Here is a 26,259-nt window from a genome sequence, read left to right on the forward strand (position 1 = left end):
CATATGTTTTTTTTTGGTGTTTTTTCACAAAAAGGCATGTATTAGTGCACGGTATCGGCATGGGTATCCATCAATTTTAAAAACGATATCAGATCAGTATTGGCACAGATCGGTTATATCAGACAAATTTGTCCTTAAATCTTATTTAAAAATATGTTTTTTAATCATTTTACTCTTTGTCCGTACCATACCACCAATACGGTATCGACACATTATCAAGATTAATCACTTGCAAAATCAATACGTATCACCTGATATGAGCGATACGATAACGATACCTCTAACCATGGTCAGGAGAGCATATTTTGTTGTGCCACAACTAAGGTTGATAACTTGATATGGCAAATTCAACGGTTGGATAGTTAGGGAGTTGCCTACCGGCCACTAACACATTTCAGCATCAGATTTGATCATTTGCCCTTTCATCTGTATACATGAACCCCTTTTCATAATTCCATGTAACTTCTTTATAGTTCTAAATTTTTTAATGATTTGGTTTAGAAAGTAAGTTCTCAGTGAGAGTGTATCATCTACGTTTAGACACAGAGAAGTGCAAAATGACTACCCTCCACCACGAATGACAAAAATCCCACCCTCCAAAATACCAACATCTATACTCTCATTGACCTCGTGCACGTGCAGAGGCCACATTTCCCCGTAAAGAAGGGCGAAATGACTGCCCTCCACCACAAATGACAAAAATCCCACCCTCCAAGATACCAACATCTGTGCTCTCATTGACCTCGTGCATCCACAGAGGCCACATTTCCCCGTAAAGAAGGGCGAAATGACTGCCCTCCACCACAAATGACAAAAATCCCACCCTCCAAGATACCAACATCTGTGCTCTCATTGACCTCGTGCACCCACAGAGGTCACATTTCCCCGTAGAGAAGGGCGAAATGACTGCCCTCCACCACAAATGACAAAAATCCCACCCTCCAAGATACCAACATCTGTGCTCTCATTGATCTCGTGCATGCGCAGAAGCCACATTTCCCCGTAGAGAACATCAATCCTTTGTTTTATTATGTGATCAATTCCATTTATGCTGAAATTTGACATATTACAAATGACATTGCTTCCCTTTCCAAACGGCCTATGTAGGAATCCCATATTTTGAATCATGAAATTTGAATTTGAAAACCTATATATACTCGTTGTGAACCTATTTTGCGCATAATGAAAACCACTCAGCAAATGAAGTTTTATCGGAAGTGCTGAAAGGGATTGAAAACAAAGAAAGAAAGCGACTCTGGATAATGATGATAGTTCAAAAGAGACGGGGTAGAAATCCTCTAAGAGGAGGAGATAGATCACCTACCAATGGACAAGAAAAGTGATGACCGTTGCCAATATTTTACTGTGTTTTTAAGAATAGGTGAACAAGTGGGCGCCTAGAGGGCGGCCCAAAGGTCGGGGTGAGTGCAGGGGTAGATTAGAGAATTTCATCAATTGATCAAAACCCAAAGCATGCTTTGATAAGACATGCTAAACTGCAACAGCAAATCAGGGGACCCACGACAATATTTTACTTGAAAGGGAGAGAAATAAGAAAACAAGAAGAAGAGAAAAGGACAAATCTTGGCAGGGCAGGGAGTTACAGGGTGTAATTATTTTCTAAACTGAGTTTTATAATTCGGGTTTTATAAAACCTTAGTCCAACCGCTGAGTCTTCCTAGCTAGGCCCAAGCTCGGCCTGAACCCTAACTCAGGGCCTGAAAAATTCAATCCTGATCCACCCTCAGGGTGAGGTTAGGCTGACCTCAATAAACCCTAATCATGGGGAGGGAGAAGAAAATGCATGGGATGGAATGGGCCAAGGTGAAAATTATCAATTTTATATAAAATAAATTTATTTAAAATGTATTGTATCACCTATTATCTTCATATATAATATATTATATAACAAAATATGGGTGACATTTAAAGCTTATAATATATATATTTCTCCCTTCGATTTTGGGTTTTTTAAATTATTTTTTCTCATAAAAAAAATAAAAGAATATAAAATATAGGGGCAAGAGAACACTACCTAGGTCTCTAGAGCCTGCACACCCTTACGGGCCAATGGGCGAAGAAGCATCGACTTAGGCAGGATTTCCGCCTTTCCATGGGGGTAGGGCAAAACTGTGTCTAGGCGGTGTATTGCGGTGTACTAATGAAGAATTAACTTCATGAGGCTTATTGAAATAAAATTCCAAGAAAAACCTACTATTAAAAGATGGACAAAATTGTCCTCCATCATTAGGTGAATGTTCAACCGCCATCTTAGGGTTCACAAACCCTATAAATAATATAATCCCCAAAATACCGTCCCTATACCCCTGTGTACATATGAAATCACCGAGGTGAATGGATTCGTGGCTGAAGGAAAACTCGATCTTTTAAAGCTCGTGCCCTAACTAGTGATGCATAATGGGTTAAACTTCACTTTAGTGCTGTAGGAAAAACTCTCTATCATAACATAAAGAACCAGAGGAAATCCTTCACATTTCCTGACTATTCTCGCATTATTTACCTTTATCATAACAAAAAGAACTAGAGGAAATCCTTCACATTTCCTTACTTTGTTCACCTTCAAGTTTGGTTGACAGTTTTACACAATTTTCAACTAGCAATACCAAATTTGATAATACAACCCATAATTAGATCCACAATGTTTGAGAATCAACAAAAAGGGTCACATGACAGATGTTCTGATTTTGATTTAAGAAAAGTTTTTGCTTATTATCTGATGTTCTGATTTTGTTTCTAAGAAATGTTTTTACTTATTATTTTACTCATAGTTAGGTTATTACTTTAATTGAGGGACCGAGTTCCCTCCACCCATGATGAATGGGATTCAAGGGACGGGAGAGGGCGGGAATGGGTATCGAGAGGGTATTTTGGAACATACTAAAATCCTATGAGGGGTTTGTGAACCCTATGGATGGAGGAAAACTTTGTTCTTAAAACATCTTTTGCTTGGAACTGCAACAAGGATTTCTTTTTGGGGGGAATTGGGGACAAGGCCAAAAGGGACTCCCTCACCCTGGCTAAGAGTGGGCATTTGCGAGGTCGGGGAGGCTGAAGGGCTTGCTTGAGCCCAACCTAAGGTTTAGGTAGCCAAGCCCAGCCTGAGCCCAGCTTTCCCTCTAGTTTAAGATTGTTGAGCTTGAGCCCAACCCAATCAAAATTATATATACCCGCAGCCAGGCTTTGGTTTCTTAGTTTGAGTTGGGCTTGGGCAGCTTTCTCAGTCTTGGTAAAACACAATGGCAATAAAGAAGACCCATTTATATGGATAGAACACCAGCTAGTAAACACATACACATCATCTCCTTACACAATTATAACTTCAAGCTACTAAACTCTACCACCATTGACATGTATAGGATCCATAGTGATAACTTTGTACAATAATACAACGAGGGTTTTAGAAATCGTAATTCAATTGATCTAATCGACCGATTCATATCAGAATCGACATTGACCGATCTGACCGATTCACACCAATTCAGATCCATTGATGGCCCAGTTAGTATTTGGTTTGGGTCCTATTTTAAAGGTTTGAGAAAACTTTTTACATTTTCACTAACAAACAAAAAACCCCTTGTATGTTAGGGTCATAATCCAATCAAACTTTTTCCAAACATTACAAATGCTTGGGTCATCTTCGGATTTTTCAATGCTCAGGGTTGGGTGGGTTTTGGTTTATGGTGGGCCTTAACCCGAGCCCAACCCACCTAGGATTTTGGTTTCCCTCCCAAAGTTTTATAAAATCTGCCCAAGGCTTAATATGAAGTACACATAAATCAAATAAGTGTAATTGAAAGGAAGGATGTAAAAGTAGACGAGAAGCAAAATTAGAGCAGAAAATAATAGGAAATAAACAGATTATGGGTGATTTAGGCTGGTCCCGACTCCCGATAGGTGATAAATTGAAAGAGGGTGTCAATGAATGTCATTGAATGCACTAATAAGGAAGGGTGCGCATTAATTTGAAATTTAGAGAAGCTAAAAGGACTATGGATAAACCAAATTTTATTTGGAAAGAAGCAGTCACAAAAGATAGGGATGCTTTAAGTTTAACTATTAAAAGTGGGCATTAGACCAAGGTTGAATGGTGAAACATGATTCATATAGCGACACATTTAGTTGTGGACAATCTGAGGCAGCGTTTGGTATGCATTTTATGTTGATTTTGCATTCTCAGATGATAAAAATAGTTATCAGTGACATAAAAGTAAAATTAATTTTCAGTGATTAAGTGAAGTTAAAAGGAAGGGAAAAAGAATGCTAAACAGTCGTATGGTTAGTGTGGTTTCTACGCTTAGACACAAACATCCTTTGTGTACGAAATGACCATTCAGTCCCAGTGAAATAAAAAATCTCATTCAAACCAATGCCTCTGGACACACTTTTATTGGTTGCCGCGTTGGTGAAGAGGCTACAAGACCGGTTAATGTTCTCTTGCCCTAAAAAGAAATCAAAAGCAATTATAAAATAAACATCCAAATGGGTTTTCACATTATTAAAAAAAATTGAAAGTAAAATTGATGTAAAGTAGGGAGAGAGAGTGTTGCTTGGTCACTTGGCCCTTACACCAGTGCAGGGGGGTTAATAGGAGCACTCGCACATGCATCCAACATGGGGGGTAGAGTGGTCATTTTACCACTACCTGTATCTAGATGTAGGGGACGTGTGAGCAAACAACGTTCTTTTTCCTTTTGAAGTAATATAAAATTATGTGGAACTGGAACATATAGAAGGTAGGAAGGTAATAAAGTGCACAAAACACAGAGTGAAAGTAAGAGCGATAGAAGTAAAAAGTGTCAAAGTTAAATACAACTTAAGGGAAGATGTTCTCTGTTCGGGAGCATCGCCCCTATGCCTGCGCAATTTGCAATGGACATGCATGCAGAAGCATTGGGCAACATTTCCAACTTTCATTGGGGCGGGGGGGGGGAGCGGTCATTTCACCCATCTTTGTATCTAAGCACAGGATGCACCCTTTCGGACAGAGTTCTTTTCGTATAACTTAAACCTCAGTGGCATTAGAATAAAAATTAAAGTAAAATTTATGGGCAAAAGATTGTGGTTTAATCGTACAACCTCTGCATTAGCACGAGAGCCAATGAGAGCATACACAAAGACGTCAACCCGAATGTAATTTTTATTATTTGTAGAGGGCTAGGTGATAATTTCAGGCACTCCTAAATGGTAATCTATTTCTCAAAATCTAATCATCACATTTTTTTATTTTTTTATTTAACTGCAAAACAGTGTCCCATAACTTGGTCCATCACGTCACCGTCTCCTAATTCATTGAATCCTGCCTAATAAAGCTTCGCTGTTAACAATAAAGCTTTCTTTTATGGATGATAATTTGACTTAAAAGGAAAATGGTTTTATAAATCAGATCCAAATGGGTGAAATTAGTTAGTTTGATTAGATCGAGGGTCGATTTCAGTTATCCCCGACTACTTAATCTGACCAAATTACAGAGTCAGGGCGAGTCCAACCAATTTTAACCAAATCCAATGGATTCAAATTAACTAATTAGAAAATCGATGGATTCCAATCCCGAACTTGATTTGGAGTTTTTAAACCTTGTAGCATTAAATAGGCATGAGATCATGCTTTCTTATTGAAAACTAGTTTAGCGTGTGAACACTAATGATGCTCTCTTCTTAAAATAAATGCCCTCCTGCCACTTTACATGATTATTGAGATTTTAAAGTATATGATACATTAGATTTCCTACTTGGAAGAGAAAGTCAAGAAAGCTTCTAAAAAAAAATACCTATCTTGAAAGTGAAGCACAAGAGAATAAGGAAACTCTAGGGAGGCCCATAGATAGATAGGTACCAAATGAGTAGGGTAGGGAGGGGGTTGTAATCAAGAATATTAAATAAAAAAATAAAGAGTTCATAAGCTTGATTTGATTTCTATTGTCAATGAGATCCGTAGGGATGTGGAAGATTTTTGTAGTGCTTCGCCCTAAAGGCCTCAAGTCCCCTTCGAATATTTTTCTCTCAGCTATCTGACAGATTATTTCCTTATGGTCCTACTCATCTTAGATTCAGCTCTGTTTTATAAGAAAATTATCTCCTCCAATTACCCAGTCCTCTAATAGGGGGGGTGGGGGATGGACCTCACCCAAGCAAAGTGTTTGGGCAGAGGTAGGGTGGTCATTGCACCATCTTGTTAGGGGGACTGGGAACTAGACCAGACAGGGAATTGGAGAGGATAAAGATCAGTGTTTTATGTGCCTACTTTGTTTAGCTTTATCTTCTGTTAGGGCTGCAACAGGGTCGGGTTGGGCCGGGCTTTATAGAACCCTAACCCAACTCTAAGTCCCCTTACCTGGCCCAGGCCTGACCCGTCCTTAGGGTCGGGTTGGGCTGACCCTGATTGGCCCTGATCATGGGGAGGGGAAAGAAAATGCATGGGCTGAAATGAGCCGGGGAGAAAATGATCAATTTTACATAAAATAACACTATAATAAAATGTATTATATCATTTTTATTTTATTATAATGTTATTTTATAAATTGATATAATACTACTCAGCCCATCCTATACCCTGATTAAATTGATAGAAAACCCATCTGAATGTTTCTTTTTATAATTGTTTTTGATTTCTTTTTAGGGCAAAAGAACATTAGCCGGTCTTGCAGCCTCTGCACCAGCACGGTAGCCAATAAAAGTGTGATGGGTTTGGACTGAGATAGTATTATATAAATTGATAATTTTTTAATAAATTTTTTTGGGTGAATAGTATTATATCAATTTAACTAGTGGCTGATGAAATTATCTATTTATTAAAAAATTTGTTAGATCACATTTCCTTCTAGCATAAAGCCACAAATATTGTAGGTCATGTTAGGGATGGGGAATGCCAAATCAAATTTTGGTTATATGAACGCATCCTCATATGCATTAGCGACTTAGGGTATTTAAAACGAAACAAACGAGGGGTTAGAATTACCTCCTTATGTAGTCACAAGCGCAATACTTTTTAAGGATTTTAGCACTTGTGCGGGTGTCTTCACTCAGCAATTTGATCTCTCTCTTTTTGAGCAATGGAGGCTAGGGTTCAATTAAATCCCTAGTCGTAAGAAAAGAAGGGAAAAAGAGGAATTTGGAATCTAAAATTTCCTATGATCAATTGTTTTTCTGATATTTCTGTTCAACATCAATGTATTGATAAAAGAATTTAATCCCGAGTGAGACCCACAAGATAAATGGTGAGATTCTATTGGGTGATCCTTGTAAAATTAACAGTGATCTTATGGCTTGGTCTTTATTTAAAATTTTTATCTAATATTTTTGTAGAGCTCAAATAGACTGGAAATTGCTCCAACCAAAAAAAAAAAAAAAACACATGGGAAATTGCTTGTGGAAGTATAAATATTTGTTATTAAGAGAAGTTTCTTTTCACCATACATCATAATGTCTATTAGATAAGTGTAATAATGATGAAAGAGGTGTTTCAAACATTCGTCCTATAGGAGAAGAGGGAAGAGTAATAATAGTGATAGAATCATGGGTAAATCCTTTTCTAAGGAGGAAAACTTTTTCCTTTATTTTTTTTACTATTTATTGGTAGAGGATAAATCTCTTTTATCTCATATATATTCTTTGGAGCGATGTTCTCAGCCCGGGAACACATTTGGGCGCAGGCTACACCCAGACACATGGGGTGGGACAAGGGTGGAATATTGGTCATTCAGGAGGCGGGGCAGGCATTTCGCCCAACCCCCCTGTGTCGATGTTCCCAGAAAACATTATCCCATATTCTTTTTATAGAGTTTGTGACTTGTCCCTTTCTTGTCATATGCACAGAGTATGGTCTACTTGCCTTTTTCTGTTTTCTTTCCTATTTCTTTGGAAACAATGAACCCAACAAGAAGAAGAGCAATATTAACCGTGTAATTTTTTAAATAAAATCATGTGGGGATACCTTAGAACAACCAAGTTGAATCTAATGAATAATATTTTAAATTTGGGAGAATGTTCCGGTGTCGGGGGCGTAGGCTGCGCCCAGACACATGGGGGTGGGCGGAATGACCACCCTACCCCCCTGAGTGGCAGGCCCATGTGTCTGGGCGCAGCCTGCGCTGCGGCACAGAGAAAATGAGCCCCTAAAATTTTTCCTCCGAAGAAGACCCAAACCTACCAAGTGCCAAATTTGCTGCCTAGAACAATTTATTTTTTCTGCCTTTTCGAATATTAAATAACCTTATCAAGTATAGGAATAAGAATCTTTTTCCAAATATTTAGTCATTAGAGATTTAACTTTTCTTTTAACATATAAATTAATTCACAGATAATAACACAATTCAAATAAAAATTTGGGAAAAGGAATGTTAACCGGTGCTGTGTGGGGACATGTACTTGTGCCCAGACAACTCGATACGAAAAGACTGCTGCACCTCTGGACCTTTCCACCTTTTCAGAGGGTGTGACAGTCTTTTCGCGTTGGGCTGTGTCTGGGCACAGGTACACGTAACAAGCCCACACACAAAGTATCGATTAGCATTCTTTCTCCTTAAAAAATTATTGAAGATTCTTGGACAAACTTTAAAAGTAGCTTGTTTTTAGGTACATATTCTTTGAATTTGTATTTAAATACTGTTTTTCTTTGTAGATGGGTTGGTTTTGCTAAGACCTATTTCTAAATTTAAAACTTTATTGAAGTTTACATGAATAGATTAATAATTAGATCCGTGCACAGCACACGCTCATTTAATACTATTAATAAGATAACTGTTGTCAGCTGGTTTGTTATGTTCTAATTTTTCTTTTCTATTAATTAGATCCGTGCACAGCACACGCTCATTTCATACTATTAATAAGATAACTGTTGTCGGCTTGTTTGTTATGATATTGCACATCTGGGCTTTGACCTAGCGGTTTGGCATTGCTTAGTTGAAAGCATGTCCGAGGTTTGGTCACTTGATCAAATTCTCACAAGTGCACCGGTGCTTGCCCTACCTCTTGGCCCACTAAGCACCCACTCCCTCTCCGGGCCACCATAATGGTGAGCCCACTTGGGAAGCTGTTTTTCGTCCATTGGTCGCTTTCTTTATCATTTACTTAACCACTTGCATAAATAAAACTTAACCATTGTCATCTTTCTCATGGTCCATAAAAGAAGTCATCATCTTAAGAAGCATAATTACAAAAAGAGAGAAACAATGCCACTTGGTCGCGCATTGTGGTGTGCCTCTGCGCCTAGACACAACCGCACGACATGACCGGTACACCCTTGATGATTTTCGTCTTTTCAGAGGAGTGTGCCATGTCTAGGCGCAATTTTAAATTTTGAATTGACGATCCAATGGTTGGTAGATGGTGACAATGCAAAATTTAAAATTATCACTAAAAAAAAAATACCAGACCACCATCTACCAACCATTGGATCGACATTAATTTCACGTGACGGCCTGTGAGTTGAACATAACACGATAGCCGCTCAACTCTTGCCCGTAGAAGATCCAAATCCCTGTTAGAATACTCAGAAAGATCCTTTTTGAGTTTGACTTTGTAAGAAGTTTAACGTGATGAAATGTTAAATTATTAATTTATCTCCTCGGGCATCACAAGCATGTGGTCTATAGTAGTTAACAAGAAATGTTTTATTTAAACCAAGTTGTGGATGATTAACCTGTTTCTTCAACAATTCAAGCGGCTAGAACTCTATCACTTAAGCCTCATATATTTGACTGGACACCTCGCTTTTTCTTTTGATTAATTTAAAAATTTGGAACAAAAGGGAATCGACATCCTCTACTTCCATCTGCCTCTATTTCTATGTGTGTTGTACACACATCGAGGCGTGTACGGTAATTTTTTTTTGTGTGTTAAGAATCAGCAAGACTATTGTATTAGATTAAATACAGAAAAATGAGAGAATACAAAGGATAAGTATTGGGCTGTTGATTTACCTTCGGGATGGTTATAGAAGAAAAACAACCCAATCAAAACAAGTAGGAACAATTACTTAAAACAGTATCAGAGTCAGTTAAAAATCCCAGCTGATATCATGAATAACAAAAGGCGGGACACTATCCCAAGTAGTCGACACTCTGGATGTTGCCGCGTGCTTTGTCAATTTATTTGTCGCACAGGTTAATTCACAGTAACAATGGGAGATAGACCGTAAAATACCATCCTAATAACCTTTGAAAAACCACCACTTCTGCTGAAAGCACCCTGAGATTTTTTGGCTTTTGATACAACTCACCATTATTTGGGAATCGTTTTCAGTCCATAATTTGTCTATCCACATAACATAGGCATAATGAAGATCAATCAAGAATGCTGCAAACTTCGCCATAAAGTTAGAACATACTTCCTCATAATATACTAAGCTTAGCATCAGGGTACCACCATAATCCCTAAATACCCCCACTAGCTCCAGAACAACCCGGGTTACCAGTGACTACATTTTGAAAATCCAACAACGGACTACTCCAAAAAACCTCCACAATTCTCCTACATGGCAGTTTGGAAAAGCTCTCCATTAACTTCTGGGACAAAAGTAACTCTACCACTGACAAAATATATAGCTAGTTACCAGAGATGAATAATCTTGAAGAGCACTCAGGCCTGACCAGACCCTAACTCAGGGCTTGGAAAAGTCAACCCTGACTCACCCTTTGGGTCGGGTCGGGCTGACCTTGATTGGCCCTGATCATGGAGTGGGGGAAGGGAGAGATGCATGAACTGGACTGAGTTGGATTGGGTTGGAGAGAAAATTATCAATTTTACATAAAATAACAGATATAATAAAATTTTATATCACGTACCATCTTCATATATAATATATTATATAACAAAATACGTGTGAGCTTTAAAATTTATAATATATATATATATATATATATATATATATATATATATATATATTTATAACATAACTTAAAACAGGGTCGGGCTGGGCGGGGCTGGGCTGGGCTCAGCCCGAGTCTTCAACCCTAGCCCAACCCGACCCTAACTCAAGGCCAGAAATTTCTAGCCCTGATCCGCCCTCAGAGCTAGGTATCTCAGTCCAAGCCCTATTCAGACTCAGGGTGGGCCAGGGCGGGTTCAGATCGACAGGGCCAAACTTGCACCCCTACTCTCCCGCCGCTCATGGGTGGAGGGAAATTCGGTCCATTTTGTTGGTTTATTGTGTTACATGACTAGCTCCAATTCAAATCTAATGTGTAAACAAGAAGCCTTGGATCTACTTGTCTAATTTTTATTTTATTTTTGATGAAAGTGTAATCACACAAACCACACCAATCCCAAAAGGTTAATCGACTTTTAGGACCGTGAAATGTCGAATATATACAACACATACCACACTCACACACCCCTTTGTTTTTTGTTTTATGAAAGTGTAATCATAGAAACCACACACCAATCCATCGTTTTAGGCTCGTTGGATTTTTTTGGTAAAGGTTTTAGGCCCGTTGGATGCTGTCCACTAAAGCATTCCCATAAATTAACAAAAGGGAACAACGTCTCAGTAGTCAGCTCAGGCTTTTCTTGGGTGGGCACTATAGTACTATAGGGTGTGTCACGTTGTAGGCTCGTTGGTTTCACCAGATATTGCCTCTTCATTGGTGATGTCATATCAGTGTCCCCGTAGCATCATCTCTCCTCCATAAATACCCTTCTGAGGGCGTGTGGCTTCCACAAGCCTTCTTCTTATCTCCTTCATCCATTTTCGTCCCTAATATCCCTCTTTGCTTTCTCTTCTCTCTTTGCTTCCTCTCAGTTACTTCATGGCAACCCTAGAAGTAGAAGCCAGCAACCAACCAATCCCCAAGGAAACCACACTTGATATACCTGAAAATGATTCTGAGCTTCAGATCACTGACCAAGAAATCAAAATAAACTACTCCCAAAGGGCACAGTGGCTGAGAGCTGCAGTTCTTGGAGCCAGTGATGGATTGGTCTCTACAGCATCGTTAATGATGGGAGTAGGAGCTATAAAGCAAGATGTAAAATCCATGATTATTACTGGTTTTGCAGGAATGGTTGCCGGAGCGTGTAGCATGGCGATCGGAGAGTTTGTGTCGGTGTACTCGCAGTATGACATAGAGGTTTCTCAAATGAAGAGACAACATAAAGCTTCAGATGATGGAAAAGAAAGTCTGGATGAGGGGGAGAAAGAAGATCTCCCAAGCCCACTCAAGGCGGCTGGAGCATCTGCTCTTGCCTTTGTTGTTGGAGCCTTGGTCCCATTGTTATCAGCTTCTTTTATAAAGGGTTATAAGGTGAGATTGGGGGTGGTAGTTGCAATATCTAGCTTGGCTTTGATTGTGTTTGGGGTTTTAGGTGGTGTCTTAGGAAGGGCACCTGTGAAGAAGTCTTGTTTGAGGGTGTTGATTGGGGGTTGGCTTGCTATGGCTATAACTTTTGGGTTGACCAAGTTGATTGGGCTAGCTGGAATATAAGATTAGGTTATCCCTAGCTAGCTAGGTCCTCTTTTTTTTATTTTTTTATGATATGGAATATTTTAGGTTATTTCTCATTGTTTTCGTGAGGGGATTCTCTAGCTAAGTAAGCGTCAATTACTAAAGTTTCTGTCACTACTATAGCTACACCAGATTGTATGGCCGAAGATCTTCGATGGGATATGCAGGAGAGACCTCGGTATAGATTTGACTGATCCGTCTGGCGGGTTTGTGATTATGTCTGATTTGGATCTCTTTGTTTGCTGATTGCCATGTCGAAGGTGGATAAGTGATTCAAATTTATGTTTGTATTGTTTTTGTAGTCTGAGTATGCCAAGATGTTAATTTTGTAATATATTCGGTTTTTTTTTTATAAAATATTTTGCAGACTTTAAGAAAAAAAAAATTATGCAATATATTCGGTTTTTTTTTTATAAAATATTTTGCTGACTTTAAGAAAAAAAAAATTATGCAATCTAGACATGTATGGAGAGACAGATCTCTTTTGCAGAAGAATCTTTCTTTCATCCATCTATTTTTTTTTTTTTTTAATGAAGATTATAAAGAGATGTAAAATATTGGCTTTCTTACTTAAAGTATCTATTTGTAGCTTTAAGCCAATTTAGTTAGTTAGACTTCTTTCTCACTTTCTTTCTTTATTTGTGGGTGAGCATCTCCTGATTTTGTTCTTTACTTCAATCTCTCCACGAGTAACTTCAATAACTTGACCCACCCTCTAGAATCCTCCTTTTTACCTTTTTTAGGGCATAAAGCCAAAAACCCTTCAAATCAAACAAGTCTCAGCCAAGCCACCCAAACTTACCACATAATTAAGCTGTTATGGTAAAGCAGATTTTTTTCCCCCAAAGATCACTCACCTTGAAGGAGCAGGCAAATATGAAATTACATAGAAGATTGAACCAGTAACGCTTAGGCAATCTATGGCCATAACTCTACTGGCTTCCCTGCATGAAATTGAAAAAGAAAAAAATGAAAGGGTAAAGACTTCCTAATTCCTATACAGTCCCTATTGAAACCATGGGAGATGAAAGCTTTGAAACTTGGGAGCAGAAACTATATAGCTGCTCTTCTTTCCATGGCTTGGGTTAATCTTCTTGTGCCCATTTCTGAATTTCTCTTCTTAACAAAAAGAACTAAGGGGTTTGGGATTTTGAAGAGGGGGGAGGGGGGGTGGTTCTAGGTGTTTTGGAGCTATGGATATGAAAATGATCGAGGCCATAGGGAGGTCCTAAAAATTTGAAATTTTTTATTTTTTTGATTTGGAAATTGTTCTCTATTCGGCTGTGAGCGTGGCCTATATCAACGTTCCTTGTGTCTATCTCTTTCCTTCACAAGATGAGGGTAGAAATGTATTTTCAGAAGAAGAAAAGAGAAATAGACACATGATAGTGTTGACATAAGCCACGTTCCCAGATAGAGTTCTTTTCCCTTATGATTTATACGGTTTAAAAAAGTAATAAAAAAATCATAAGTCGGCTAATGGGATGAAAATAGATTCACCACTTAAAGATAACAGGTGGAGTTGGTGTGGAAGAGACTTCTCTGCTTCCAAGGCGGGCTGTACTTCCGTGCGCCCAACTTTGCCCCACATACAAGGCGGCGGAAAGTACCGCCTTGGCCCTGCCCAAGCGCCCTGCCCGAGCGGGGGTAAGGTGGTACTTTCCGCCCGCCTTGTATGCTGGGCAAAGTTGGGCGCACGGAAGTACTGCCCGCCTTGGAAGTAGAGGAATTGGATCCGAGTTGGTGTAGATCTATGTTGACTTCTTTTTTTTTATTTTTTATTTTTGGTGCTAGATATATGTCGGCATCAACAAACCTTGCTTGAAGTGATCTCTACACTAAAAAAATATTTATGTAAACTAAACTTATCAAGAACAATTCTCTTCCATTTTGTGAACCAAGTATAGGTGATGAATTGTTGAACAAACGGTGCAAATGGTAGTGACTGTATGTTGGTCGTCATTGTTGTCAACACAGTGCACCTTGGTGTAGTTCAATTAGCAGAGGGACAGTTACAGTGGTCAAAATAGTTCAAGCAACATTCTAGATGAGTGGGCAAACTTTTGGCAGTGCAGGCAGTGACTAAATAGTTCAGGCAACATTTTTAATAAATTGGCAAACTTTTAGTAGTGCAGACAGTGAGTGGGCAATGTTCCCAGCATCCCCATAGCTCTTACAATGTTCATAGTGGCAGTAACAACGTTACAGGGGTTTAGCAGTGTATATAGATTCTTCCATGAGCGAGGTCATTTGTTGGGTTCACGAAGAATCTCTACGCCGCTGCTTCACCAAATCTCATCTTGATCCAATATGATGCCTGCTCATGAAGACACTTTGAAGATTCTTTATCTGAGTCAGTGGCTGCTCCATGTGTCATGTGACGGAACGAGTGCTATCGAACGGTTCATAATCTCGCCGATCATAGACCTTGTACTCCTGCTTTGGTATTATGTGGTTGTATGAAATGCCACGTGAAGATTCCATTTCCTTGGATGAGATCATCCCAGCAAATGACTGATGCATTTAAAGCGATCGAACGGTCTAGACTACTTCTCTCTTAAACCTAAAAAATCGGACGGCCAAAATCAAGTCTTATCTAATGGACCAATGATTGGGAAAAACGTAGCTTGCCATTGCTAGTCGTTACATTCCTTTTTGTAATGAGATCCGAATCCGACGACGTTGATTAAGTGCGATTGTCGCTGACCATCTGTCAGGGTCTGATAGAATTAGATGCTCTGTATTTGATGCGTGTCTGGAGATCCAAATCTAACGGTCCCTGCCATGCGCTTCACTTGAACAGGTGCCGATCCGGTATTGCACACGCACATTTACACCACCCCGGAGTTTCTATTTCCCTCTCTTTGGTTAGTCAAAATTCAAAATGGCATATCTCCCTCATCCGGTGGCCATTTTGATGCTTCGAAATTGCAAAATTCTTAGCTTGATGAGCTCTACGCACTAGAAGCAAGAGAGCATTGAGGTTGTAGCCTCAGAAGTACCAAAATCTTAAGAACTCCTATTCCCTCTTGATTGTATGTTTCAATCCATTCCTACCCTATTGTCTGCATTGATTGGGGTTCATTGAAGACATTACCAAGGTAGGTGAAGCCTCATTGTTGCCTTTGGGTGATTCATTGCTCAAAAGAGAAGAAAAAGTGAGGGGAAGAAGAATAAAGAAAGAAGAAGGAAGAGAAGGAAAGGAAAAAGAAAAAGGAGAGGGAATGGAAAAGGAAGAAGGAAGAAGGAGGAAAAGAAAAGAAAAGGGCAGAAAGATTGGCAAAGAAAAGAAAAGAACAAGAAAGGGGAAGAAGAAAGAGGAAGAAGAAGTGGAGATAACATTGCCAGAGCATCTCCAACAAAGCTCCATAGCCATTCAGGAGCTACCTAGGATACCAGATTCAGAGATAGTACATGTTGTGAGTATTTCTTTACTTGTTGGCTTATTTCATTTGATTTTGTGTATTCACTTTGTATGCCAGATAGGTTTAATTGCTGTCAATAACCTATGCTAGAAGGATTTCATTGTAGGGCATCTAAATAAGACCAAATTTGTTTGTATGTGGGTGTGTTCAGTGGTTGCTGGACACTGGTAGTATTGATTACCTGAATCGGCTAGTTGTTTGGCCTCTTGGTTTGATGCCAGGAAACTTGCCGTAGTTGCGGCAATCTCCTAGATACATTTTGGGTAAATGGGTGAAGACTCAGCCTGTGTACATCAAGGGTGGAAACTTGAAAAAATTGCCATGGTTGCGGCCTCTAAGTTATATGCTGAGAAAATTGTGATGAGTAGATGTTGAGGTTAGTGTGACCATTACTCCGTACATGCAGGGAACTTTCCGAAGCACATATATTTTGTGTTGTGGATGTATGCTTGTGTATTTGGAGTGCTTGTTTGCAGGATGGGTGTGCACACTGAGAAGACCTTGTTACAGGAATTGTATGTCTGCCTATGGTTTGAGAGGAAATGTGTATGATTTGTGTGTGTATGTATGCCATCAGTGAGTGTCCAACTCTTGGCAGCAATGGTTATGTGTGCCATAGTCAGGGTTGTCAGACCGTGTGTCGTAATGTGACTGTGCATCTCAGAGGACTACATCTGTATTAGTATTGAGTGTAGGGGATCTCAATAGGTGAACTAGAAGTGAAACTCTTGAAGAAAAGATTTTTCAAGTCCATTGATTCAGCCCGCTCTCACCTAGAAGAGATCTATGAAGAGGAACATTTCTCTACTTCTCACCTATATTGAGGAATTATGAAGGGAATCAGTGGTAAGGATTACAACCAACCAATAGGGAAAGTTCCTATGAAACCCAAGACACTGAAAATAAGAACAAACTCAAGGTTAGAATAAAAAGTCAAGCCACCGAAACATTTGCAAATTAAACTATTAAATAAAGTGGAATAGCCCCAAATTATCCTTTCCATGATAAATAAATAAATGAATGTCCTTTATGAAGACAGGTTCTTTGATTAATCACATTGCATAATTCTACTACGAATAACTGTACATGGTGGGAATTTCTATGGAAGCTTCAGATTCATCTCAAATTTAAATTCTTTGTGTCACGTAGAAAGGAACCTGAATCATTATGTCATGTTTTTTTGGACCGCAGAGGCGTTGGGATTGACAAACTGAAAGATTTTCAAATGTTTCCTATCTTAACCTCTTCCTATCCATATTTAATGATAATTCTATGTTGATGACATCCATGTTCCCAACCGAAGATTGGTTCTTTCTCCTTCTTCGACTACACAGACTTGGCTACCACAAATACATCATTGTTGCTAGTGGTAGTTTAACCAGGACTCTAAGGAGGCAGTATCGGTGTCTATTGTTATTTATAAAAATCAGTTTATATTCATTGGGATGGACTATGGTATGGTACAAGGTGCATTTGAGGCAGAAGCAAGGGGACTTCTTCAAGGGATCCAAAGAGCAATGCTATTGGATCGTAAATCTATAGAAACTTGAGTTGATTCAGAGCTGTTGACCTAGCTAGATCGATAATCCCGAAGATTGATGAGAAAGTATTTTTTTATGAATTGTTTAATATAAATCGTTTTATTACACATTTTAATTCTTCTGTAATTTTCTACCCAAAAAAAAAAAGCAATTCTTCTGCTATTAGAAGTAATCAAGACAGTTTGTAAGCCTCTCTAGGAGAGCTAGGGTAGAGAAGTTGAGATTTCTTTTTGTTTTTTTTTTTCCATGCGGCATCTACTCCTTCTGTGGGTCTTACAGTGGATGCCATTTGAGTGACCCTAAAGAATCTTGTACATTACTAGTACTTATACAAGGACATGATCCGCACTTTATATTCACATAAAAAATTTAGCCTACTCCAAGTTTTTTTACGTCATTGAAAAAGAAAGTCGAAAGGAAGTTAAAACGTCCAAAGTTAGAGCTATACATATTGACTGGATATATATGTAAAAAATTAATCCAGTACAAGAGGCTAATCATCCAAGGGGGAATATATCTAATGAACAATTGAGATCGAATTTAATTTCCATATCAACTGCCACATGGCTCAAATTTTGTTGGGGGATTATGCCTAACGTGGCACAATAATGTTTTGAATAATTATCACCTCCAATTCGCTGCCCATTCCAATTCCTCTAATAGGAGGAGTGGACCCCCACCTTGGGCAGTGTGTTCGAACAGGGGGTAAGATGGTCATTTCTGCCCCCTATGTGAGGAATTGGAGGGGATAACGATTTGTTTTGTTTTACTCTATTCAAAAATCCTCTGCGTGCATTTGGCGGTGCACTATAGTGCGATTCTAAGAGCTCAACACATGGAAGAAGCTTCATCCAATGGTGCAAGCTTGTTTCAAGGCAGTTTTTTTATGTACTTTTCTTTCTTCTCAAGCTTGACACCGTTGAATGTCGCATCATCCACGTGTCGAGCTCTCAGATCCACGTTGCAGAGGATTTTTTCCATTCTAATTCTGAAATTTTGAATTATTGAGGGTTTTTGGAGAACAACTTAGGTGTTACCACCTCCTCTTGATGTATACTTGCAGGTTATATCTTTCAAATTTAATTGAATGCAATCTTAATTGATAATGTTAAGTAAACGGTAGCACTTGATGCAGCATGAAGCATACAAGATCTGGTCAAATGTATTCTCTAATTGATGACACCATCAAACATGTGTTAGGGTTTTTCTTGGGCAATCTCTATTGGTGCATGTGTCATGTTTCAGGCTTATTAGTCTCACCAGATATTGCCTCTTTATGGGTAGTGTCATGCCTACACTGTCCCCCTTAATCCATTTTAATTTCTCCTCCATAAATAACCTTCTAAGGGCGTGTGGCTTCCACAAGCCTTCTTCATCTCTCTCCTTAATCCATTTTAATTTCTTCCTAATACCCCTCTTTGCTTTCCTCTCCCTTCATGGCAGCTGTAGAACTAGAAGCTAACAACCAATCTATCCCCAAAGAAGCCAAACTTGACATCCCCAACAATGATGTTGAGCAACAGATTGATGGTATCAATTACATCCAAAGGGCACAGTGGCTTAGAGCCGCAGTGCTTGGAGCCAGTGATGGTTTGGTCTCCACAGCTTCGTTAATGATGGGAGTAGGAGCTGTTAAGCAGGATGTAAAATCCATGATTATTACTGGTTTTGCAGGAATGGTTGCCGGAGCATGTAGCATGGCGATCGGAGAGTTCGTGTCGGTGTATTCGCAGTATGACATAGAGGTTTCTCAGTTGAAGAGAGAGCATAAAGCTTCAGCTGATGGAAAAGAAAGTCTGGATGAGGAGGAGAAAGAAGATCTCCCAAGCCCACTCAGGGCGGCTGGAGCATCTGCTCTTGCATTCGTTGTTGGAGCTGCGGTGCCATTACTATCAGCTTCTTTTATACATAATTATAAGGCGAGGTTGGGGGTGGTAATTGCAATGTCAACCTTGGCTTTGATTGTGTTTGGGGTTTTAGGTGGTGTCTTAGGGAAGGCACCTGTGAAGAAGTCTTGTTTGAGGGTGTTGATTGGTGGTTGGTTGGCTATGGCTATAACTTATGGGTTGACCAAGTTGATTGGGCTGGCTGGGATATGAGGCTTAATTACCCCTGTTTTCGCAGAGAGACTGTTTCCAAGCTCGAATCCATGACTTCTTGATCACAACGGAACAATTTTACCGTTGCACCAAGGCCCACCCTCTTCTTAAAATTAATTGTAATAATATGTAAATATAGGTTGTCCACTTATGATTCTTCTTTAAGCCGATTAGTTGGTCAGATCTCCCTCTATCTCTGAATTTAGATGTGGTCTCTGATTTTGTTGTTAATTTATTTTAAGCTTCAAAATACTTGGTCAATCTCTATGAAATACTTTGGCATAAGGTGAAAAATCCTTTAAAGCAAACAAAGCATCTTCAATATCAACCAAAGAACCCATAATTTATTACAGATTTTAGTTCTCATTCTAAAATAGCAAAATTTTCCCAAGATACAACCCCAAAAGGAATTGTTATACCCCAAAATAACATTCATCAACCACGTAGAAAGTACATTAAAAATAAGGCAATTACCTAGTGCTGGTCGTGCAGGACCTGGCTCTCCTTCAGCCATGGCAGGAGCTGGAGGATCCAGCCTAGCCAAAACAGGGGTATTTTGATCATTTCATAGGCGGGAGCCAAATTAGGTAGTGCATATGCAAAGTCTTTGGATGAGTGAGTTTGGAGTCGGTCCTAACCTTTAGCATTTTCCATGGCTGCCCGAGCCACTTTAAAAAGTCAGTGAAACTTAAAATTAAAATTGAAAGCACAATGATCGAGCTAACTTATTATCAGCAGAATCAAGAAAATTTTGACAATTAAAAAGAGAAGAAACATAAGATCTACGGTAGAATAATACAAAAAAGCCTCCAATATCATCCAATCACCTTAATTACTTCAATGAAATCCGAATAAAGTGAAAATATTATCCAAACCTCGCTCCTTCAAAGATCCCTTGAGCAGAAATAAACAGCTATCATTGAAGTTTCAATTTTTACTACCGTGGCCAAACCCATCACCAATGTCCAATGAAACCACCACTTCACTAGTTTCTTTTTTATTTGCTATGATTCTATGAGCTTCTTTATAAAGGTGAGTAAATGAAAAAGTACAAATAAGTATGACACCTTTCCATTTGGTGTAAGTTTGTTTAGAGGGGAGGGTGAGGTGGGATTGTGACGAAAATGCGACCCACTTGTTGGTGGGATTTTTATTGGGGGATTTTTTTTTTTTTTAATTTATCAGTGAAATCGAATTTATTAGAAAGAAGAAAAATGATATATACAAAAAAGAGAGGATCCCTCTAGGTCGTCTTAAGGACACTCCCAAGAGAGCGAAGAACTACTACTATCCCCAAACTGAGAAGAAGCCCCAAACTCATTACAGAAATGACATGCAGTCTCACTGACTGCTCCCAAGAACAAAAATAAGGCTAATAAATAAGCCGATAAATAGAAATGGGGAAAGCAATCAAAACCTCCCGGGCTAATTCATCCTTGTCTATTTGGGGTGAACACCCCAAGAAAAGGAAAGGAATAAATTCTTGAAAACTTGGGGACCCTAGGAGGAAATCGCAAAAGAAATCCTCCACATCCAATCTAATGTCTTTTATCATCAAAGACTTAGTACAAGTTTTGTTACGAAATATGCAGAAATTTCTCTCTATCCAAATGTGAGAAATGGTAGTACAAAAGCAAGCTTGACAATGCTACCAATTGAGTCCCTTTTGAATGTCCTTGCAATTCAATTAGCTTCTCGAATCACACTCATAAATGGTCTATATTGGATAGAGAAAAACCTATAAATCGCTTCCCAAACCTTGTTTGGTTGGGTAAGGTCAAAAGGAATGTTACTGTAGCATTCCATCCACCTTGTTTGGTTGGGTGGGAATGTTTTGAGAGTGTGGATGGGATTTACAAAGAGGAGAGAGAAGTGTAAGGGTATTTATGTAATATCCCTTCATATGTTCTAATATAATCCTACTTTTGTTGATGCCCAGGTTGTGAGGGGCAATCTAGTAATTAGCCTATCTGACCTAAACCCTAGTTTCCCTATATATACTAGCTGGAGACAGCAGTCTGGGTATTCCAAACTAGATACTCAGGGTGTAATGCTTTAAGCAACCTTGTGCTTAAAACCCTAATCTTAACAATCTTAAAGCATTAGTATTTCGGTTCTCTACGATCAAGATCGCTTTGGATTTTTGGATTTTTGGATTCACGTTCGGCTTTGAAATTCACAAATCTGGTTTTGAGAGATCGTACTTCACGGTTCTGGATTTATTGGCATTTATCATTTACGGTAGTGCGTTATTCGATCGGCTTTAAAGCTCTCCAATTACTTACTGTTTTGATCAAAGGAAACCACAAAGTACGTTTGCAGAAGCTGTCAGGAGGCCTTTTGTCAAGAGCTCTTCAAATTACGCTTCGGTTTTTTGCATCTTCTCAGTGCTTTCATTGTTAGATAACAAGAGATAAAAAGGGTGAACGCATTAATTGCTTTCAAAGGCATTAATTGCTTTGAAATGAAAGGGCTTTGTCACAAGATTCGTTTCTCTTGATTTTATTAAAAAAAAAAATCAAAAGAAGAAGTGATTTGACCTTTGGCAGAATCTTTCTTCAAAGTTATTATTTGATTAGAGAAAGTCAAAAGTTGTTTTGTGTGGTGATTCTCAAGGCTGTTTGATTTGTTGGATTTGGGAAAAAAAAAAGAAAGAGGAAAGATCCGTACAAACTCTCCTTTTATTCTATTGGTTTCGGTTACCTGTCCGTGACCAGCAGCCATCATCAGCCACCAACGATCGCATCGGCAGCCAGTGTTAGCAGTCAGCGATCCGCATCAACAAGCACCAACGTGCACATCATAAGTGTCGATGCCGCTGCACCACCACTTTCTTTTCCTCCGTCGTCTAAATCCAGGGTTCTTCATATCAGGTGTGATTGTTCCTTGAAGTATTTATTTTTATTTAAATTTTTATTTGGGCATATAAACAAATCACTTAACAATGGAGAAACATGCTGTTCCAATTGAGATGATCAAATTGGAAAGCTTTAGTGGCTCTGAGTTCAGTTCTTGGAAAAGGAGGACTCAGTTTGGATTGAAGTACCTCAATATTTTCTACACTGTAGTAAATAAATTTTCTGATTGTACGGACCTAACTGAAACCCAATGGATAAGTGATGAGGACTTCTGCAAAGACTACCTATTGAACGCTGTCGATAGGTGGCAGAGACCTATAGTAAATATGAGCTGCAAAAGAGATTTGAAAAACCTAGAAGCCCAATTCAAAAAGGAGGAGGACCTATCAAAAACTCACTTGGTTGACAAGTTTATGGACTTCAAGTTTCAAGAAGATAAGGAGATACTTTCACAAGTAACAGACTTTGAGAACTTGAGAACAAAATTGAACCAAGAAAACATCCCTGTTGTTGATGCATTCTTAGTGGGTGCAATTATCTTTAAGTTACCCTCTACCTGGCATTCCTTTAAAACTGAGATGCACAGAAAGAAAACACAAGTGGGGCTGGATGATCTCAAACGGTTCATTAGAATCGAAGATAAGAACAGAGCCAGGAATAACTTGGAGATGGTGAAACAACAACAGACATCTGCCAATTTGGTTTCACAACCCAAGAAATATCCTAGGCAGTCCAAGCCACCTAAGAAAGAACCCCAACAGTTGGAGGCCAAAAAGACTAATTTTAAAAAGAGGGGCAAGTGCCGCAACTATGGAAAGTGGGGTCACTATGCATCTGAGTGTAGGGGTCCTAAGAAAGGGAACACTGACACACCACAGAAGGAAGTTCACATGCTGGTGGACAAGACTGAGCCTACTAACTTTGTTGCTATGGTTGGCAAGGGTAAGGGGTTGGCCAATACATCTTCAGATTGGTGGTTAGACTCTGGAGCGACTTGTCATGTTTGCAATAGCAAGGACCGCTCACCGATGTTGTTCAAGTAGCGAGACTCATCATTGTGCAAATGGAGACGTCGTGGAAGTGCCTCAACAAGGGACAGCGAACCTGGTTCTATCATCGAGTAAAATATTAACTTTGAAAAATGTTAAAATCTTTCCTGGTTTTGAAAAGAATTTAATTTCCATTGGAATTTTGCTTGATACTGGCATGTCTATTACTTTTAGTAGTGGTAGAGTAACATTGTCTGTTAACTCCTTTTATTTTGGATGTGCTTATAATTTGAATGGTATGTTTAGGTTGAGTTTAGCTAATGAGACAATAAACCAGGTTAACCATAATTCACTTGATCCCAAAATACTACATTGTAGGTTAGGACATGTGAACTATAGGAAAATGCTCAACCTAGCTAAAACTCATAATTTACCATTAGACACTTCAATTAGATTTAACAGATGTGAAGTGTGTGCTCAAACCAAAATAACTAGAAAACCGTTCAGACTGATTTCTAGGAGCACTCAACTTCTTGAACTTATACATTCTGACATTTGTGACTTTAAAAGCTACACAACTAGAGGAGGTCGAAAGTATTTGATAACATTTATAGACGATTTTTCTAGATATTGTCATTTATACCTATTAAAATCTAAAGATGAAGCTTTTGAAAAATTTAAACTTTTCAAGAATAGGGTAGAAAATCAGTTGAACTTGAAAATTAAAAGATTTAGAAGTGATAGGGGAGGAGAATACAAATTGAAAGAGTTCAAGGAATTTTGTGCCTCTGCAAGCATAATCCTTGAAACTACTGCTCCTTACTCACCTCAATCAAATGGCATAGCTGAAAGAAAGAACAGGACGTTAACAGAGATGTTAAACTCCATGTTATTGACAGCTGGTATGCCCTCTTGCTATTGGGGAGAAGCAGTGTTGACTGCAAATCACATTCTAAATAGACTACCACATTCAAAACTGACTTCTATACCTTATGAACTATGGCATAATCATCCTTGTAGATATGACACTATTAAGGTTTGGGGCTGTATAGCTTATGTTAGGTTACAAGACCCTAGGAGACCTAAGGTGGGAACTAGAACAAACACTTGTGTATATCTAGGTTGTGCAGAAGACAGTGTTGCAGACCAATTTTTGGATCTATCAACCAATGTGGTGATAGAATCTAGGGATGCTATATTCTTTGAGGATAAATTCCTTAGAGATAAAGGCCTGACCTTGTCTGGTCTGACTGAAGTGGTTACAGAATCACCTTTGGAATCTGAACCAATTGTTTCTGACACTACTCCCACAATGCTCCTTGAATCAGAATCTAGAAGAGTATCTACTAGAGATCGAGTACCCAAGAATTAAAGAGTACCTTTGGAATCCTACCATTTAGAGGCTGATCCATCCACCTATAAGGAAGCGATGAGATCTAGGGACTCCCTGTTATGAAAAGAAGCCATTGATGAGGAAATGAGCTCTTTAATGCAGAATGAGACCTGACACCTTGTTGATCTGCCTAGAGGGGCCAAGACAATAGGGTGTAAGTGGGTACTGAAGAAGAAACTTAATCCGGATGGATCTATAGCCAGGTATAAAGCACGATTAGTAGCTAAGGGCTATAAACAGGTGAGAGGGATAGATTATTTTGACATTTACTCCCCGGTCTGCCATTTGGCAACAATAAGGATTCTTCTTGCCATAACATCTATTGAGCACTATGTTGTGCATCAAATGGATGTAAAAACGGCTTTCCTTAATGGAGACCTAACAGAAGAAATTTACATGAACCAACCTGAAGGGTTTGTCATGGAAAGTTCTGAAAAAAGAGTTTGTAAATTAAACAAATCTCTCTATGGTCTTAAACAAGCACCTAAATTGTGGCATGAGAAGTTTGACAAGACAGTAAAGAACCTTGGTTTTCAAACCAGTAACTCAGATAAGTGCCTTTATTTTTTGTCTGAGTCAAACAAGGTCGCGATTATTTGCTTGTATGTAGACGACATGTTGATTCTAGGTTTTGATCTCTCTGTAGTGAGTGACATTAAAGAAACCTTGTCCAAAGAATTCGACATGAAAGATCTTGGTGTGGTAGACACCATTCTTGGAATGAGAGTAAGCTTCAGTGAGCAAGGGATCACCCTTAATCAGACTCATTACATTGAGAAGCTACTTTTTAGTTGGGGATACAATGATTGTAAACCGATTGAGACACCCTATGACTATAACAAACGGTTGAAACCTAACACAGGTGACACCGTGAATCAGTTAGATTATTCTAAACTGATTGGTAGTCTCATGTATGCAATGAGTTGCACTAGGCCAGACATAGCCTTTACGGTAGGCATGCTGAGTCGTTTCACTAGTAATCCTGGAAAAGAGCATTGGGATGCCCTATCGAGGCTGATGAGATACCTTAAGGGTACTCAAAGTTATGCTTTATGTTATACTGGACATCCTCCAACTTTGGAAGGATATTCTGATGCATCTTGGTGCTCAGATTTGGGAGACAGCAGATCCACCAGTGGTTATGTATTTACACTAGGAGGAGCAGCTGTAGCATAAAAATCCAAAAGACAGACTAGTATTGCTTTGTCATCTATGGAATCGAAACTTTATGCTCTAGCTTCTGCGGGAGATGAAGCAGAGTGGATAAAGGATCTGATCATGGATATTCCATTGAGGAGTTTTAAGTTAAACTCTATATCTATATTCTGTGATAATCAAGCAACAAAGACGATTGTGAATAACTCACTCTTTAATGGTAAGAGAAGACACATCAGGCTGAAACAGGCCATGCTGAATTATAGAACAGAACAAGGGATTATCACTTTGATTGATGTGAGATCGAAGGATAATACGGCAGATGCATTTACAAAGGGA

The 26,259-nt window shown here is 38.9% G+C and overlaps 2 protein-coding genes across 2 annotated transcripts; both read left to right on the plus strand.

Annotated features, from left to right (window-relative positions):
• The first annotated feature begins 11,556 nt into the window (after window positions 1-11,556).
• Window positions 11,557-12,492, plus strand: LOC122662240 (vacuolar iron transporter homolog 4-like). The gene has a single exon (XM_043857823.1). The coding sequence runs from the start codon at window positions 11,765-11,767 to the stop codon at window positions 12,437-12,439; it is 675 nt and encodes a 224-aa protein (XP_043713758.1). The 5' UTR covers window positions 11,557-11,764; the 3' UTR covers window positions 12,440-12,492.
• Window positions 11,867-19,525, plus strand: LOC122662241 (vacuolar iron transporter homolog 3-like). The gene is made up of 2 exons (XM_043857825.1): window positions 11,867-11,895; window positions 18,983-19,525. Exon 2 carries the CDS (start codon window positions 19,040-19,042, stop codon window positions 19,523-19,525), a length of 486 nt encoding a protein of 161 aa, XP_043713760.1. The 5' UTR covers window positions 11,867-11,895; window positions 18,983-19,039.
• The last annotated feature ends 6,734 nt before the right edge of the window (window positions 19,526-26,259 follow it).

This window comes from Telopea speciosissima, chromosome 5 (assembly GCF_018873765.1).
Source record: "Telopea speciosissima isolate NSW1024214 ecotype Mountain lineage chromosome 5, Tspe_v1, whole genome shotgun sequence".
Classification (NCBI taxonomy): domain Eukaryota; kingdom Viridiplantae; phylum Streptophyta; class Magnoliopsida; order Proteales; family Proteaceae; genus Telopea; species Telopea speciosissima.